Source organism: Mustelus asterias, chromosome 1, assembly GCF_964213995.1.
Source record: "Mustelus asterias chromosome 1, sMusAst1.hap1.1, whole genome shotgun sequence".
Lineage (NCBI taxonomy): Eukaryota > Metazoa > Chordata > Chondrichthyes > Carcharhiniformes > Triakidae > Mustelus > Mustelus asterias.
Window position 1 is genome coordinate 75003501 of NC_135801.1, and position 14433 is coordinate 75017933.

The window sequence follows — 14433 nt, forward strand, 5'->3', positions numbered from 1 at the left end:
CTTAAAAAGGTTTAATCCCAAGTCTACAAGATGCATGTAATTTGAGTGAAACTGTTGCAAATGGACTGAAGATTCTTTCCTCGACCAAGGATCTTCCCCCGCACTGTGATTGACAGGCACTCAATCGTGTCCAGCCGTCCTCCTGCATCTCTGTCCTCCTGTTCTCACTTTTCACCCCACTAGTCTCTGCATTCAAAGGATCATCCTCTGCCATTTCTGCCAACTCCAGCATGATGCCATGCAAAGCACATCTTCCCTCAGCTCCTGCATACCCCTCCTCCAAAAATCATTTTGCAGGGACCACTCCCTCCATGACACACTAATCCACATCTCCATTGTCCTGACCTCTTCATCCCCTTCCCAAAACACCTTCCCATGCAATTGCAGAAGATGGAGCACCTGCCCCTTTATCTCCTCCCTCCTCTGTCTGGGGACCCAAACACCTCTTTCAGGTGATGCAGCATGTTGCTTGTTCCACTGTATTTGCTGCTCCCAATGTGGTCTCCTTTACATTGGGGAGACTAACCAAAGACTGGGTGACTGCTATGTGAAACATACTTGCTCTATCCGCAAGCATGACCCAACCTTCCGGTCACTTGCCATTTCAACTCAGCATCTTCCTCTCATGCCCACATATCTGTCCTAGCCCTGCTGTCCAGGGAAGCCCAGTGCAAACTGGAAGAACAACATCTCATCTTGGATTACAGTCTTCTGGGCTCAGCATTGAGTTTAGCAACTTCAGATTGTGACATTTCTCCTCCATCTTAACTCCCCTGCTTTTGTAGTTTGCAATTTTAAGTTCCCTTGGCTTACCCCCAACATAACATAAGCTGTGACCTAATTTCATATACTTGTCATTGTCCCTTATCTTGAAAAATCTGTTGTTAACAAATCTATCAATTCCATATTTCAAATTAATAATTGATTTCGCATTAGCTGCGGTTTGTGGAAGAATTCCAAACATCGGTCATCCTCTGGGTGTGGCAGTGTTTTCTAATTTCGTTCCTAAAAGATCTGACTCTAATTTTTAGGCTATGTTCTCTAGTCTTAGATTGTCCAACCAGCAGAAAAAGTTTCTCCCTATCGAATAACCCCTAAATCTTCTGAATTGTGTGGAATAGAACAATGGTTTATGTATTTTCCTTGGAGTTCAGTGTGATGGCAGAGAGCTTTTTGGGGGGGAGAGGGAAAGCTTATGTTTTGTGTTGTAGTGTGGTCCCTTCAAGAATATAAGGTCTCAGAGATGATTTCTCGTTTCTTAAAAAAGCTTGCTTCCAGTGAATGATCATGTGACCAAGTAACCTGTAAGATAAACAGTGAAAATGGATCAATAAGTTAATTATAGTGGGGTGGGGAAGTACTGTGTGTGCGCACGTGCATGGTGTTGTGTTCAAGCATTTTTGTTTTGAGTTCAGAACAAGCTGGCTAGAGAGAACATTTTTTTCCAGCAGAATTCAGTTGAAATTGTGTTGCTAAAAGAATTAAAAACGCTTGTTAACTTCATGAAGGGGAAATTATGTCTGACAAATTTATTAGAATTCTTTGAAGTGGTAACAAGCATGGGAACCAGTAGATGTAATATCTTTGGATTTTCAAAAAGCGTTAGATAACATACCACACAAAAGGCTGCTAAGATAAGAGCCCACCATGTTGAGGGTAGTACATGAGCATGGATAGAGTATTGGCTAACTGATAGAAGGCAGAGAGTTGAGATAAGAGGGACGTTTTCTGGATGGCAACCTGTAACTAGTGGAGTGCCACAGGACTCAGTGCGAGGGTCACAACTATTTACAATGTATATTAATGACTTGGACAAGCAAAAATCAATGTACTGTTGCCAAATATGCCAAAGACACAAAAATAGGTGGCAGGGCATGTTGTGGGGATGACCCCAATGAGTTCACAGAGAGATATGGACAGGTTGATTGGGCAAAAACTTGACAGGTGGAATATAATGGAGAAAAATGTGAAGTTATGCACTTTGATAGGAAGAATAAAGGAACTGAATATTATTTAAATGGAGAAAAACTAAAAAGCTGAAGCACAGAGGGATTTGGAGGTCCTTGTGCATAAATCACAAAAAGTTAGTATGCAAATTCAGTGGGTAATAGGAAAGGCAAATGGAATGGTGGCCTTTATTTCAAAGGGAATGGAGTCTAACAATAGGGAAATCTTGCCAAAACTATACAAGGCACTGGTTAGACCTCATCTGGAATACTGTGAACAGTTTTGGTTTCCTTGTATAAGGAAATCTATACTGGCACTGAAGGTATTCCAGAAAAGATTCACCAGTTGATCCCGGGTATGGAGTGATTTTCTTATGAGGAGAGGTTGAGTAGGTTGGGCCTCTGTTCATTGGAGTTGAGAAGTATGAGATATAAACTTATTGATGCATACAAGGTTCTGAGGGCTTTATAGGGTAAATGCTGAGAGGTTCTTTCCCCTTGTGGGAGAGTCAGGGACCAGAGGGCATAATCTCAGAGTAAGTGTTCACCCATTCAAGACGGAGATGAGGAGGAATTTCTTCTCATAGGGTAGTGGATCGGTCAAATTCTTTACCGCAGTGGGTTGTAGAGGCTGGCTTGTTAAGTATGTTCAAGGCTGAGGTAGACAGATTTTTAATCAGTAAGGAAATCAAGGGTTATGGGGATAAGGTGGGAAAGTGGAATTGTGGATTATCACATCAGACCAGTCATGATCTCAACGAATGGTAGAGCAGACTTGATGGATTGAGTGGCTTACTTCTGCTTCTATGTCTTACGACCGTATAAACTTGGGGGTCAATTTACATAGATTAAAAATATTATGGACAGGATTAAAAAATAATCAGAGGCTAATGAAATATCACCCTTTATATCTGGAGCACTAGAATGAAAGAGGAAACATCTTCTCAGCGTCTACACTGTCAAGTCCACTGAGAATCGATCATTCGTACTGACTACATTCAGCCACCACTCCCCTTCCTCTATCTTTCTAATCTGCTGTAGGTCTGTGGGGGCCATCATTTGCATTGAGCACTCTGGGAACTTTTCCCTTTTCTGTATAATGCAAGTTTCGTACACTGTTGACATAATACTGGACTTGGAAACTCACAAAGAACTGAAAATAGCTTCAAGCAATTATATTTCAGTGCTGAACTTCAGTTAATTCTTTGCTCATTCAGTTGCCTTCTCTGGGTTTTTTTTTTCCAACTTGTAGGTCCAAGTGTTCTCTTTCCTATCTCTTTCTAACCTATTCTTCATGTTCCTTTCAATGAGAAATTACTGATCTGCTTTCCTCAACATGACTATGTACTGCAGTAGTTGTGTGGGTGGAAGATTGAAGGCCCAAGCTTAAGTCAAAACACATATACAAGAAAATATTATTTTCCATTTATTAATGCTAATTTTCTTCATTTTAGTTGAAGCATTGAGAATAATAAATTGGGTTGAAGGGGTGAGGGTGGTTTATATTACTTGAGTAGCCTGATCATGATTGAATGTTTTCAGTTGAGCATATGATTAAACCCACTGCATTTTCTGTTTGTCTCAATTTAGTAAAATGGTGAAAATGTAGACAAGCTCAGTGTACATTATAATGGAACTTTTTGTGTTATTAAGTTTTCCTGTTTAAATAATATTTGGACTAGTCAAAGATGTGAAAGGCTGTATTTGGAAGGCTATTACATTGTTTGAATAGAATAATGACATAGCACTGGGCTGAACACAGCACTGAGCCAAAACTTCCAAGTTTAAAAATATAAATCTCTCTTTGGTGAGATGTATCTTATTCTCAATATATGTAATTTGTGGTTAGAGGAGGAAGTTGTATATTAAAAGTCATACAGTACAGTAATCCTTTTAAAAGTAAACAAGGCATGAAAACTTGTCAATTAAATTGTGACTTGTAGTTACATGTTATGTGCAATGACAAACCTTAATGTGCACTGCTTTTTTTAAAGCTTTTCTTCCAAGTAACTGATGAAGGGGCTAAGAGAAGCGAGTTGGTCCTTGTTGGAATGGTTTGCTATTCCAGCAAACACTATTGCACCTTTGCCTTGCATACTAAAAGCTCAAAATGGATTTTCTTTGATGATGCTACTGTTAAAGAGGTGAGCTTTAAATCAATAACTTGTAAATATGATGGCATGTAAAAATGTGCATTGTATACATTTCTGGTCTTCATATTATTAAAAAGTATTTAAGGGCACTGGAGAAAATGCATGCCAAGATATTCAAGGATTCGGGAACAAGATTATAGATATCAACAAAGATTGAACAGGATGATGCTTTTTTCAGTAGAAAAGGGAAGGTTGATGAGGCGAATGATAGAACATATGAATTGGGCAGGCAGGGAAAAAAAAAACAGTTGGCCCGTCAAGACTGCATCAAAACTTTGTCTTTAAGATTGGGTTTGATAGGGTGGACGAGGAAAAGGTTTTTCAACTGCAAGGTTTTTCAAAGGCGGCATGGTGGCACAGTGGTTAGCACAGCTGCTTCATAGCACCAGGGACCTGGGTTCAATTCCAGCCTCGGGTCACTGTCTGTGTGGAGTTTGCACGTTCTGCCTTTGTCTGCTTGGGTTTCCTCCAGGTGCTCCGGTTTCCTCCCGCAGTCTAAAGATGTGCGGGTTAGGTGGATTGGCCATGATAAATTGCCCCTAGTGTCAGGGGATTAGCAGGGTAAATGTATGGGGTCACTGGGAAAGGACCTGGGTGGGATTGTGGTCAGTGCAGACTCGATGGGCCAAATGGCCTCCTGCACTGTAGGGATTCTATGAACGTATTGGGGAGGCCAAACTAGGGGTTATAAGTCTAATACAGTCACTAATAAATCTAATGGGGAATTCTGGAAGAACATTTTAAATCCAGAAAGTATTTAGAATGTGTTATTTGCTACCACAAGGAGCATTTGAGGTGGATAGCTTAGATACATTTAAGGGAAAGCTAGGTGAACACACAGGAAGGAATTTTGAGCCTCCATCCGCCACGAGTATAGACGGCGAAAGTCGGGAAACAAGATTCTAGCCGACAAGTCCTTGTTTCCCGATTTTCCCCACTCCATGCCAATGATGTAATGGGATTGTGGGGACCTCATTTACATATATTCAAATATTATAGGATCGCCCCACCACATGATTTCCCCCCTCTTTTCCCCCCACCATTCACTGAATACTCCTAAGTTTACAAAGCTTTATAAGAACAGGATTCAGTCAAGGGAAAGTGCCAAGTTAACTATAGCCCCCGGGGGAAGAGGGACATGTCCGCAGGGAGGAGAGTCCCTGATACTTCTGGGGGTGGGGCAGGGGGGTGGGGAGGCAGGATTTCAGTTCCACTGCTGATGACCTGGGTGCCCTTTACAGTGCCAGAAAATCTGGTCTGAAAATGCAGCTGTGCACCTGGACAGTTTCATGTCAGTTTTCAGTTAGAGCCTGACTCTGACAAGTTACGGTAAAATTCTACCCAGCATGGAGAAAAGAACCTAACTTTATACCAGTGGGGTGAAATGATGAGTGTGGGAAATGGTTATGTGGAACATAAACATCAATATTGAGTAGGTGGGCTGAATATCTTGCTTTGTGCTGTCCGTTTATTGCACATACTTCTATTTAAAAAATAATAACATTTTGATTTTTTTTTTGCAAACTGTTTTTGAAATGTATTTATACACCGAGAAGCTAAAAGCTGTTCACTTGGGGATGTTACATTCTTTCTCCGGCTATAAGCTTGTAACATCAGATAATATTTATTAACAGCACGGCATTTGAGAAATATACTCAAAAGATGGACAATTCGTGAAACTTTTATTGCTATGCTTTCATTATTATTTGCAAGAAATTAGAATAGTATTGGGTATCAAAAGTTTCTACTTGTTACAAAGCATAATTTCTGCAGTGGTTAAAAAGAGCTGATGGAGGTTACAACTGCAGATTCACTAATGGATATCAGGTTCATGTCTTTCCCACGCAGCAGTTTAACTCCAGTTTTATTGTGTTCCTATGCCAGTGTTGTAAATATCCTAGAAATTCAGTGTTGCAGTGCAAAACAGGCACCTAAACATGTGCTATCATAGCATGTGCTTCTTTCTTGTTTTGTTCGCCAAAATGAATAGGGTTTCTCTGTAGGTGTCCAGTATGCAAGCTGAAACTATTTAAATTAATGATTAAAACATATAATTAAGGGTCATACACTGCTTCAAAGACCTTTATATGATCTTTGGCTGTCTCAGCACGTGACTCACCATGTGATAAACTTGCCCAGCAACTTGTAAAACTAATAGACAGGAATTACTTTTTAGCAGTGATGTTTAAAGGGCTCGTTCACTACATACAGGTTATTTGCTGGTTTGTCATTTAAAGTTAGTTGTTAACTTCTGGGGGAAAAAGAAACAGTAAGAAGTCTCACAACACCAGGTTAAAGTCCAACAGGTTTATTTGGTAGCACAAGCCACAAGCTTTCGGAGCGCTGCTCCTTCATCAGGTGAGTGGGAGTTGGGTTCACAAACAGGGCATATAAAGACACAAACTCAATTTACAAGATAATGGTTGGAATGCAAGTCTTTACAGGTAATCAAGTCTTAAAGGTACAGACAATGCGAGTGGAGAGAGGGTTAAGCACAGGTTAAAGAGATGTGTATTGTCTCCAACCCTGTTTGAGAACACAACTCCCACTCACCTGATGAAGGAGCAGCGCTCCGAAAGTTTGTGGCTTGTGCTACCAAATAAACCTGTTGGACTTTAACCTGGTGTTGTGAGACTTCTTTCTGTGCTTACCCCAGTCCAATGCCAGCATCTCCACACCATGGAAAAAAAACAACCAGTTGTTTGGCAAACTATTTCAAATCTTAATCTTTTTCTCTGACCAATGCCACTGGGAGTTTCTTGGTTTCGTTAACCAAATCACCACATTTCAAATCCAATCTAATTTAAAAAGAAACACTAATTGTGCTTTTTATAAACCATTGAAAGGGAATGAATTATGTTTTTAAAATTTCTTTTTATTTATGAACAAACCAAATATAGTATCTTCCTCCTTCAATTGGTGTGTCTTTTGAAAATGATGATGGTAAGGCGGCATTATTAGTTAAGGAGTTAGTTACTACAGGAAGGAAAGATGATATCTTGGAGGAGGCATTGAATGAAGCTTTGTGGATAGAGCTTAGGAGTGAAAAAGGGCAGCCACATTGCTAGGTGTTAGTTAGCGGGAAATTGAGGAGCAAATTAGTGTACAATTCACGAAGGTGTGTAAAAACAATAACAATATTAGGTGATTTCAGCTCTCCAAATATTAAATTGGGATAGGCATAGTGTTAAAGGCTTGGATGGAGTGGATTTCTTAAAATGTGTACTGGACATTGTTTGAGGTCAATATGTAGAGGGTCCAGCAAGGGACGACGCAGTTTTGGACCTAATTCTGGGGAATGAAGCTGAACAAGTGGTTGAGATGGTGGTGGGGGAGCATTTTAGTGATAGTGACCGCAGCGTGGTACAATTTAAGCTTATTATGGACAAAAGTAGACAAGGTGCAAAAAAAAATGTTTTGGATTGGGGGAAAGCAAGTTGGGATCTGGCCAAGGTACATTGGGTCGCACAGTAGTTAGCACTGCTGCCTCACAGTGCCAGAGACCTGGGTTCGATTCCCGGCTTGGGTCACCGTCTGTGCAGAGTCTGCACGTTCTCCGCGTGTCTTTGTGGGTTTCTTCTGGGTGCTCCGGTTTCCTCCCACAGTCCGAAAGACATGCTGGCTAGGTGCATTGGCCATGCTAAATTCTCCCTCAGTGTACCTGAACAGGTGCCGGAGTGTGGCAATTCCAGGATTTTCATAGCAACTTCATTGCTGTGTTAATGTAAGCCTACTTGTGACACTAATAAATAAACTTTAAAATATCTACTTGTGGAGAAATCGACAAGAGCATTGGGCTGGGAGGGGGGGGGGTTCAAAAAGGAAATGGGGGAGTTCAAAACAGAACTTGGGAGGGTACAGGCTCAAAATCTAAAACTTTATTTAAGATTAAGTGACAACTGCTCTACAGTTTTAAATATCATGGTTTGATATTCCAAACTGGACGTTTTATTGAGATTAAGATTCAATTGCTTATCTCTATGCCGAAATCTTCTTTTTTCACTGCTGCATATTAATCCCATAAGATCAAAGTGCTCAAAAATCCAATGGAAAAGTATGCAAAAGATGGTAAAGAATTCAAAAAGGAAGAAAGTGATTTACAAATATACAAAATAATAGGATAGAAGAAAATTATGCATTAATTTTGCCGTATTCATTTGCTCATTGCCTAAAGGCTATATTAAAAACAAGATGGGCGGCACGGTGGCGCAGTGGTAGCATTGCTGCCTCACAGGACCAGGGACCTGGGTTCAATTCCCGGCTTGGGTCATTGTCTTTTTGAATTTGCACATTTTCCCCATGGCTGCGTGGGTTTCCTCCGGGTGATCCGTTTCCCCCCACAGTCCAAAGATGTGTAGGTTAGGTGCATTGGCCATGCTAAATTCTCCTTCGGTGTACCCGAACAGGCGCCGGAGTGTGGTGACTAGGGGATTTCCACAGTAACTTCATTGCAGTGTGAATGTAAGCCTACTTGTGACTAATAAATAAACTTTATCTGTCATATATCCTTGCATCCATCTGATTGCATAGCTATTACATTTTTAAAAACGTTCATCTGATAGGTTGGATCGAAGTGGAAAGATGTCCTCTCCAAGTGTGTTCGAGGTCACTTCCAGCCCCTGCTGCTGTTTTATGCTAATCCCTATGGTATGCCAGTCAATACAGAGGATGTACCAAGACATGTCTTTCAGTCTGCTCATGGTAAAGCAGATGGAGAGGATTCAGGTGAGTTTTATATCTTTAAATTAAAAAAACTTCATTTTGTACTTTAAGTTTTAATAGGTCACTTTCTGATTCCATTTGCAAATCATCAAAGCTTATATGTACTTTGTTTTATGTTGCAACTAAATCTGTAAATATATTCTCCATTAAGCAATTGTGCATTTTTATTTATTTGCATACTGCATTGTCAATTGCAATGAAAAATACTCTAACTTCAAAAATGCTATCGTTGGAATGCTACCAATTGCTTTTTGTTTGTATTTGTTGTCCTAAGTGTCAGCTTCAATCGGTGATAGCACTCTTGCCTCTGATTTAAAGGATCATGGATCCACTCTGAAACTTGAGCACTTAATCAGTGCTGATACTTCAAGAGTTGCATTGTCAGAGGTGCCATCTTTCTTTAAACCAAAGCCAACCTCCCTTTTAAGTTGATGTATTAGATCCAGTACAATTTTTCTGAAGATTAGTTTCCCATTTCCTGTCCAACATTTAAACCTCAACACCATGAAAACAGATTTGCTGGTCATTCTTCTCGTTGTTCTTGTTGGTCCCGATCAAAACCCTCAACTTGGCTTGAAGTAGAAGATGCAATCCAGATTTCTGACTTATAAATGGAAGTTTTGTGGAAATGCATTTCCAATCTAGACCAAGTCTACTCATTCTTTCCTAACAAAAACTCTACAAATTTGTCAAAGACAATGTGTGGGATTATCCAGCCACATGCAACCCAAGACCTGAAATTCCCACCCAAGCTCAACGGACGTTTAAATAGTTTGCTGCATTTACTGGCTTGCCCACTACAATTCCCGTGTTGGGCAAGACAAAAGAATTTCGGCTAATTCTCCACTCTAGTTCACTCTGCCCTACTGCCAGCGAGAATGGTGAATTTGGTGCTCAGCCAAAACTCCATTCACTAGCAGCACTGGAGAATCTCTGGTGCGGGCGAGGTCGGAGAATTCTGACTAACTTTTCTTCTTTAAATAAAAGCAAAAGAGTCACATTGGACTCAAAACATTAACTCAGCTTCTCTCTCCACAGATGTTGTCAGACCTGTGAATTTTTCCAGAGTTCTCTGTTTTTATTTCTCTTTCTTAAATCTGTGTTAACTGCCCATTCAAGTGTCATGTTATCACATCCCTAATCGCAGATTCTGACATTTTCCATATTGCTGATGTCAGGCTAACTGGCCTGCAGTGTCCTGTTTACACTCCCTCTCCTCTCTTGAATTTCCAGGTTACAGTTGCAATCTTCCAATCCACAGGGACTGTTGCAGAATCTGAGGAATTCTGGAAGATCAAATCAATCCATCTCTGCATCTGATTTGTCAGCTTTTTGTCTTATTAATTTATCTGTACTATTTTATTCATGTCTTTAAGTTTCTCATTTTCATTAGACTATTGGTTCCTGACCCCTTTTTGAAAGATTTTGTCTTGTACTATGAAGACAGATGCAAATTTGTCTTCATAATTTCTCCTGTCTGTCTTTTAGGGACCCACACTTAGCCTTGTTAAACTCTTCCTTTTTACATAGCTATAAAAACTTCTATAATCTTTTTTATAATTGCATTGCCCCTTATTGCACCTTTTTGTTTAATCCACTTCCTGGTCATTCTTTGCTGAATTTTAAAATCCTCCCAAGCCCTCAGGCTTATCATTGTTTGGCAGCATTATAAGGCTCTACCTTTAATCTAATACTATCTTTAACTTGTCCTGTTGGTCATGGTTGGATCAACTTTTCTGATGGGGACTTTATCCCTAAAGTGAAAATTATAAATTAATTCTTTGTGCGTTTGTCATTACCTATCTATAGTCATATCTTTTAACCTAATTTTCCAATCTAGGTTAGTCAGTTAGACCCTCTAACCTTTGTCGTTCTATTTGTTCAGATTTATTCCCGAGTTTTGGAATTAGACTCCCAAGTGTAATAAAATAATTCTTCAGATAATCATGTTTCCCTAAAGACTTATTCTTCATTTAATCATGCTTCCCCAAGGATTTATTTGCTACAAGTACAATCTTGTCTCATTGCACAAAGCTATAAAGCCTATTGCCTAGTTGGATCCTTTACCTATAAACCTAAAGAACTAGCTTTAATGTACTCCATGAGCTCATCTTACACAGTTTTGCTGTAAATTTATTTTGTCCAGTTGATATGAAGGTTGAAGTCCACATGAAGCTTTGTCCATGCACCTCCTGATTTCCTGAGTTACAGTCTATTTGATGGCCTAACTACTTTTAGGGGGTATATAAACGACCATAGTTTTCTGCCTTTTGTTGTTGATTAGTTCTACTGAAGCTAATTCTATGGCAGGAATTTTACCAGCCCATGATAGGTTGGGAGGTGAGAAGGCTGGCAAAATGGCTCAGGAAGGTGTTGGGATGTCTTTCCATCACCGTCAGTTTGCCAGCAACAGGACAGTTGGCAGATTGGGTGCCAGCTGGGAGTACAGTTAAGCCACATAAGTGTCCTTGTAGATTACAACAAGAAAGATCCTGGAGAAGGTCTGTTTCAGTCCAAGCATGCCATTACGCAAGGTCCTTGCTGATCTACTGGTTGCTCGCCTGCTATTATCCTAGTCGGTATGGCTAAGATCACCCTGCCAAGGAATAACAGCAGAGACCCTGTGGCAGCAAGAATGGAACTAACACGCCACCATTAAAAACCACTTCCTCATCACAGATCCCACAGCTTGCTCACGCAGCTTCAACCTGCCATGTCAACATTGAGCACTCCTCAACGGTTTCTGCCTGGCAAAGGCCTTTGTGCTACAATTGGGCACAAGTGGGGCCTTGCAGGGAACCTGGACTGCCACTGTGGTGCACACCAAAAAATGATCTATGTCATTGAAGACTGCCCCCTGACAAAATTCAGTGGAGGGTTCAGGGAGCTCCATTTAGCCACTGCAGAAACTATTGCCTGGCTTGGTGAATACTGCAAATGCTTAAAAGAAAAACTTAACGTGGCCAAAGCAATTTTCTATCTCCATGGGTGTTTTGTTCACGGTGGAGGATGTGGTTAGACGATGTTGTGCCTGGTATATGGAAATAAAAGGATTTTCTTGTTGCGTATTGGTCATAGCTTGGACTAACATAAAGATAATTTTATCTTCAGGCTTCTCGTTTGGTAAACATGCAGCTTTGAGTAAACATTAATGATATGATTTGATGATTTTCAATGACCAGTGCTTTGCTGCTACATTATTCCATCAAACAACATTACTTCCCAAAGGTGATCCAGTGAAACAGCAAAATATTTATCCACTGTTGAATCCAAGCTAACTGCAATCTTGAATGCTTTGTCTCACCACTGATTTTTGTAGTATTAAGTACAATTCTGACTGTACATGTGAAAGTAAGTTAAGTAAAGAGAGAATGTTGGATCACTTCCATTTCTCTTCCTTATTTGAGAGGGATTCAACTTCCAAATAAAAATATTCTATCCTATCCTTTCTTGATTTGGTTTTGCTTAGAAGTGTTACCTATTTTATTTGTGCATTGCCATGTGAAATAATTGCTACCTCATTTAAAGAACAAAAATTAGAGCTGAGAATTGGACCTTGTTTACAACCAGAGAAGAAATTGGTGCAAATAATTTATTGAGGTCGATTTTCATCACTATCTTTGTGTGGCAATAACAGAGCAGCAACTGCCTTAAAATAGGGGCAGAAGCCTTTCCTATTGTTCATTAACACTGGCAATGTAGGTGGCTCCGTTTGAAAGATGTCTCCTGCCAGAGGCCCAAAATGCCTGTTTCAGATGATGACCCCTTTTTTAATATGGATGTTGCACTTCTAACGTGTAAATAAAAGCCCCAGTTGTCAGTTGGGTTACCCAAAAGTTAAATTGATCCTGTTTTTCTTGTTGATCTTCACTTATATATTGCAGTTCAGTTAGAAATACCACCAAGCACTATCAGCAGTGCTATATTTTCTGTGAACTGTTAGTATCTTGTGTGAAAAGTGACTTGATTTGTGCATCTACATCTAAATGATTCCTACATTTTTTTATAATCAGAAAAAGAAATGCAAATTTCTGCTGCCAGAATGACTGATTACATGAGGGAAAATGAAACTGAAGGACATTCATCAAAAACCAGTGGTCCAAAAATGCCTCCAAAACAACAGTCTAATACCAAAGGAGGTTTCCAGAGAGGATATATTCAAGATAGTCGAGGTCGAGGGCTCAGTAAGTAATTAATTACCTTGTGGCACTTAATTTAAAACTTGGCTACTCTTATTAATGTTAATAGGCAGGGCTGCTAGAATTCTGCAGTAACTCCAAAGTGAATGATATCATTGCTATAACAGAAACTTCACTTAAGGAGGGGCAAAAATACAGTTGTAAGTCTAAAATGCTTGTTCAAAAATGATTGTGTTTATACAGACAATACCTTCGTATAGTATATAAGTGAGGCACATTGTGATATTTATATAAAGCACACTGGCCCCTATTTTAAACTAATCTACTTTGTTTTAATAGTCTCGGAAAGCAGGGGTTTCTGTATCCCATGCTACAAGCTCCATCTCCAAATCTTTGATATGCACAAGAACGAGAAATTCAGTTGAATAGAATGAAAAATAAGGCCACTAACCTCAGCTTTGTGTGTCTTGCTTTTCTCATGAAGTATAAGTTTTTATTCTAAGTTAACTCTGGAAAAGTTATCTTTAGTGATTCATTAAAAAAAAATAGTTTGTGCACTTCTTTCCATGGAGTGAACTGAAGTTCTTGCAAATGAATTATGGTGTGTTGCTTGTATTTAGTTGATAACACATGCTATTATTCTTGGACATGATGAACCCTGCCTTCTGTTGCTTCTCATTCCTGCGAACTTCTTAGCTTAAAAAATCATAAATAGTGCCAAATTCAAAGAGCTTAACAGAATATGTGCAGTAAGTGATTAAAAAGTTGCCAATTATGTTACTTGTTGGACAAAATTTAGGACATTATGAACCTTGTATCAACCACAAAAGTTCATGAACAAAATCTTTGTTCAACATGCGTGTGTTTTTATACCCTTTAACTTCTGACAATAGAAAACAAATGGAAATCCAACTACAATATTTTTGGAAGTGGGGAAGAAGAACTTTTCAGTTTCTTTTTCTTTTGTTGCATCAAACCTATTTGATCTAACACTGTTGAACAAAAAAGTACACTTTTGTTTTTACAGTTAAAGTATTTCCTGATGAAAATCCTTTTCGATTGCGAGACCGTTCAAAAGAGCGTGCACAAAAGACACACAATGCAAGAAACTCATCACATCCCCAGAAAATAGAAAATGATAAACCAACAAGAAGAGCTGACTATGGCAAACAGAAAGGTTAATACTTTTGTGCTTTTTGTTGTGGATCTGTACATTTTTACCTGCTGTGTTAGGTGCTCCCATGAAGTATAGTGAATATTCTCATTGTGAAAAATAATATTTAAGCTGGTGGGTGGTTGATATGGACTACTGCTAATTTGGATTTGCTAGAGCATGAAGAATTTGGACCTGTGTAGAGCAGTTGCAACAGCAGACCCTAATGAGAGAGGATTTAGTGTGAAAGTATCTTGTTTCGCTGTGTAGTGTTTTCTAATTGTTCAGGAATACACACTATATTCTACAGAAATTGTCAT

The 14433-nt window shown here is 39.4% G+C and overlaps 1 protein-coding gene across 2 annotated transcripts in view; it reads left to right on the top strand.

Annotated features, from left to right (window-relative positions):
* The window catches only part of LOC144494321 (ubiquitin carboxyl-terminal hydrolase 53-like), a 98243-nt gene that overhangs the window by 39802 nt on the left and 44008 nt on the right, over nucleotides 1-14433 (top strand). For both annotated transcript variants that reach the window (XM_078213819.1, XM_078213820.1), the window contains exons 8-11: nucleotides 3941-4090; nucleotides 8662-8824; nucleotides 12835-13005; nucleotides 13988-14137. In XM_078213819.1, coding sequence (XP_078069945.1) covers nucleotides 3941-4090; nucleotides 8662-8824; nucleotides 12835-13005; nucleotides 13988-14137 — 634 coding nt within the window. The remainder of the gene's footprint in view (nucleotides 1-3940; nucleotides 4091-8661; nucleotides 8825-12834; nucleotides 13006-13987; nucleotides 14138-14433) is intronic.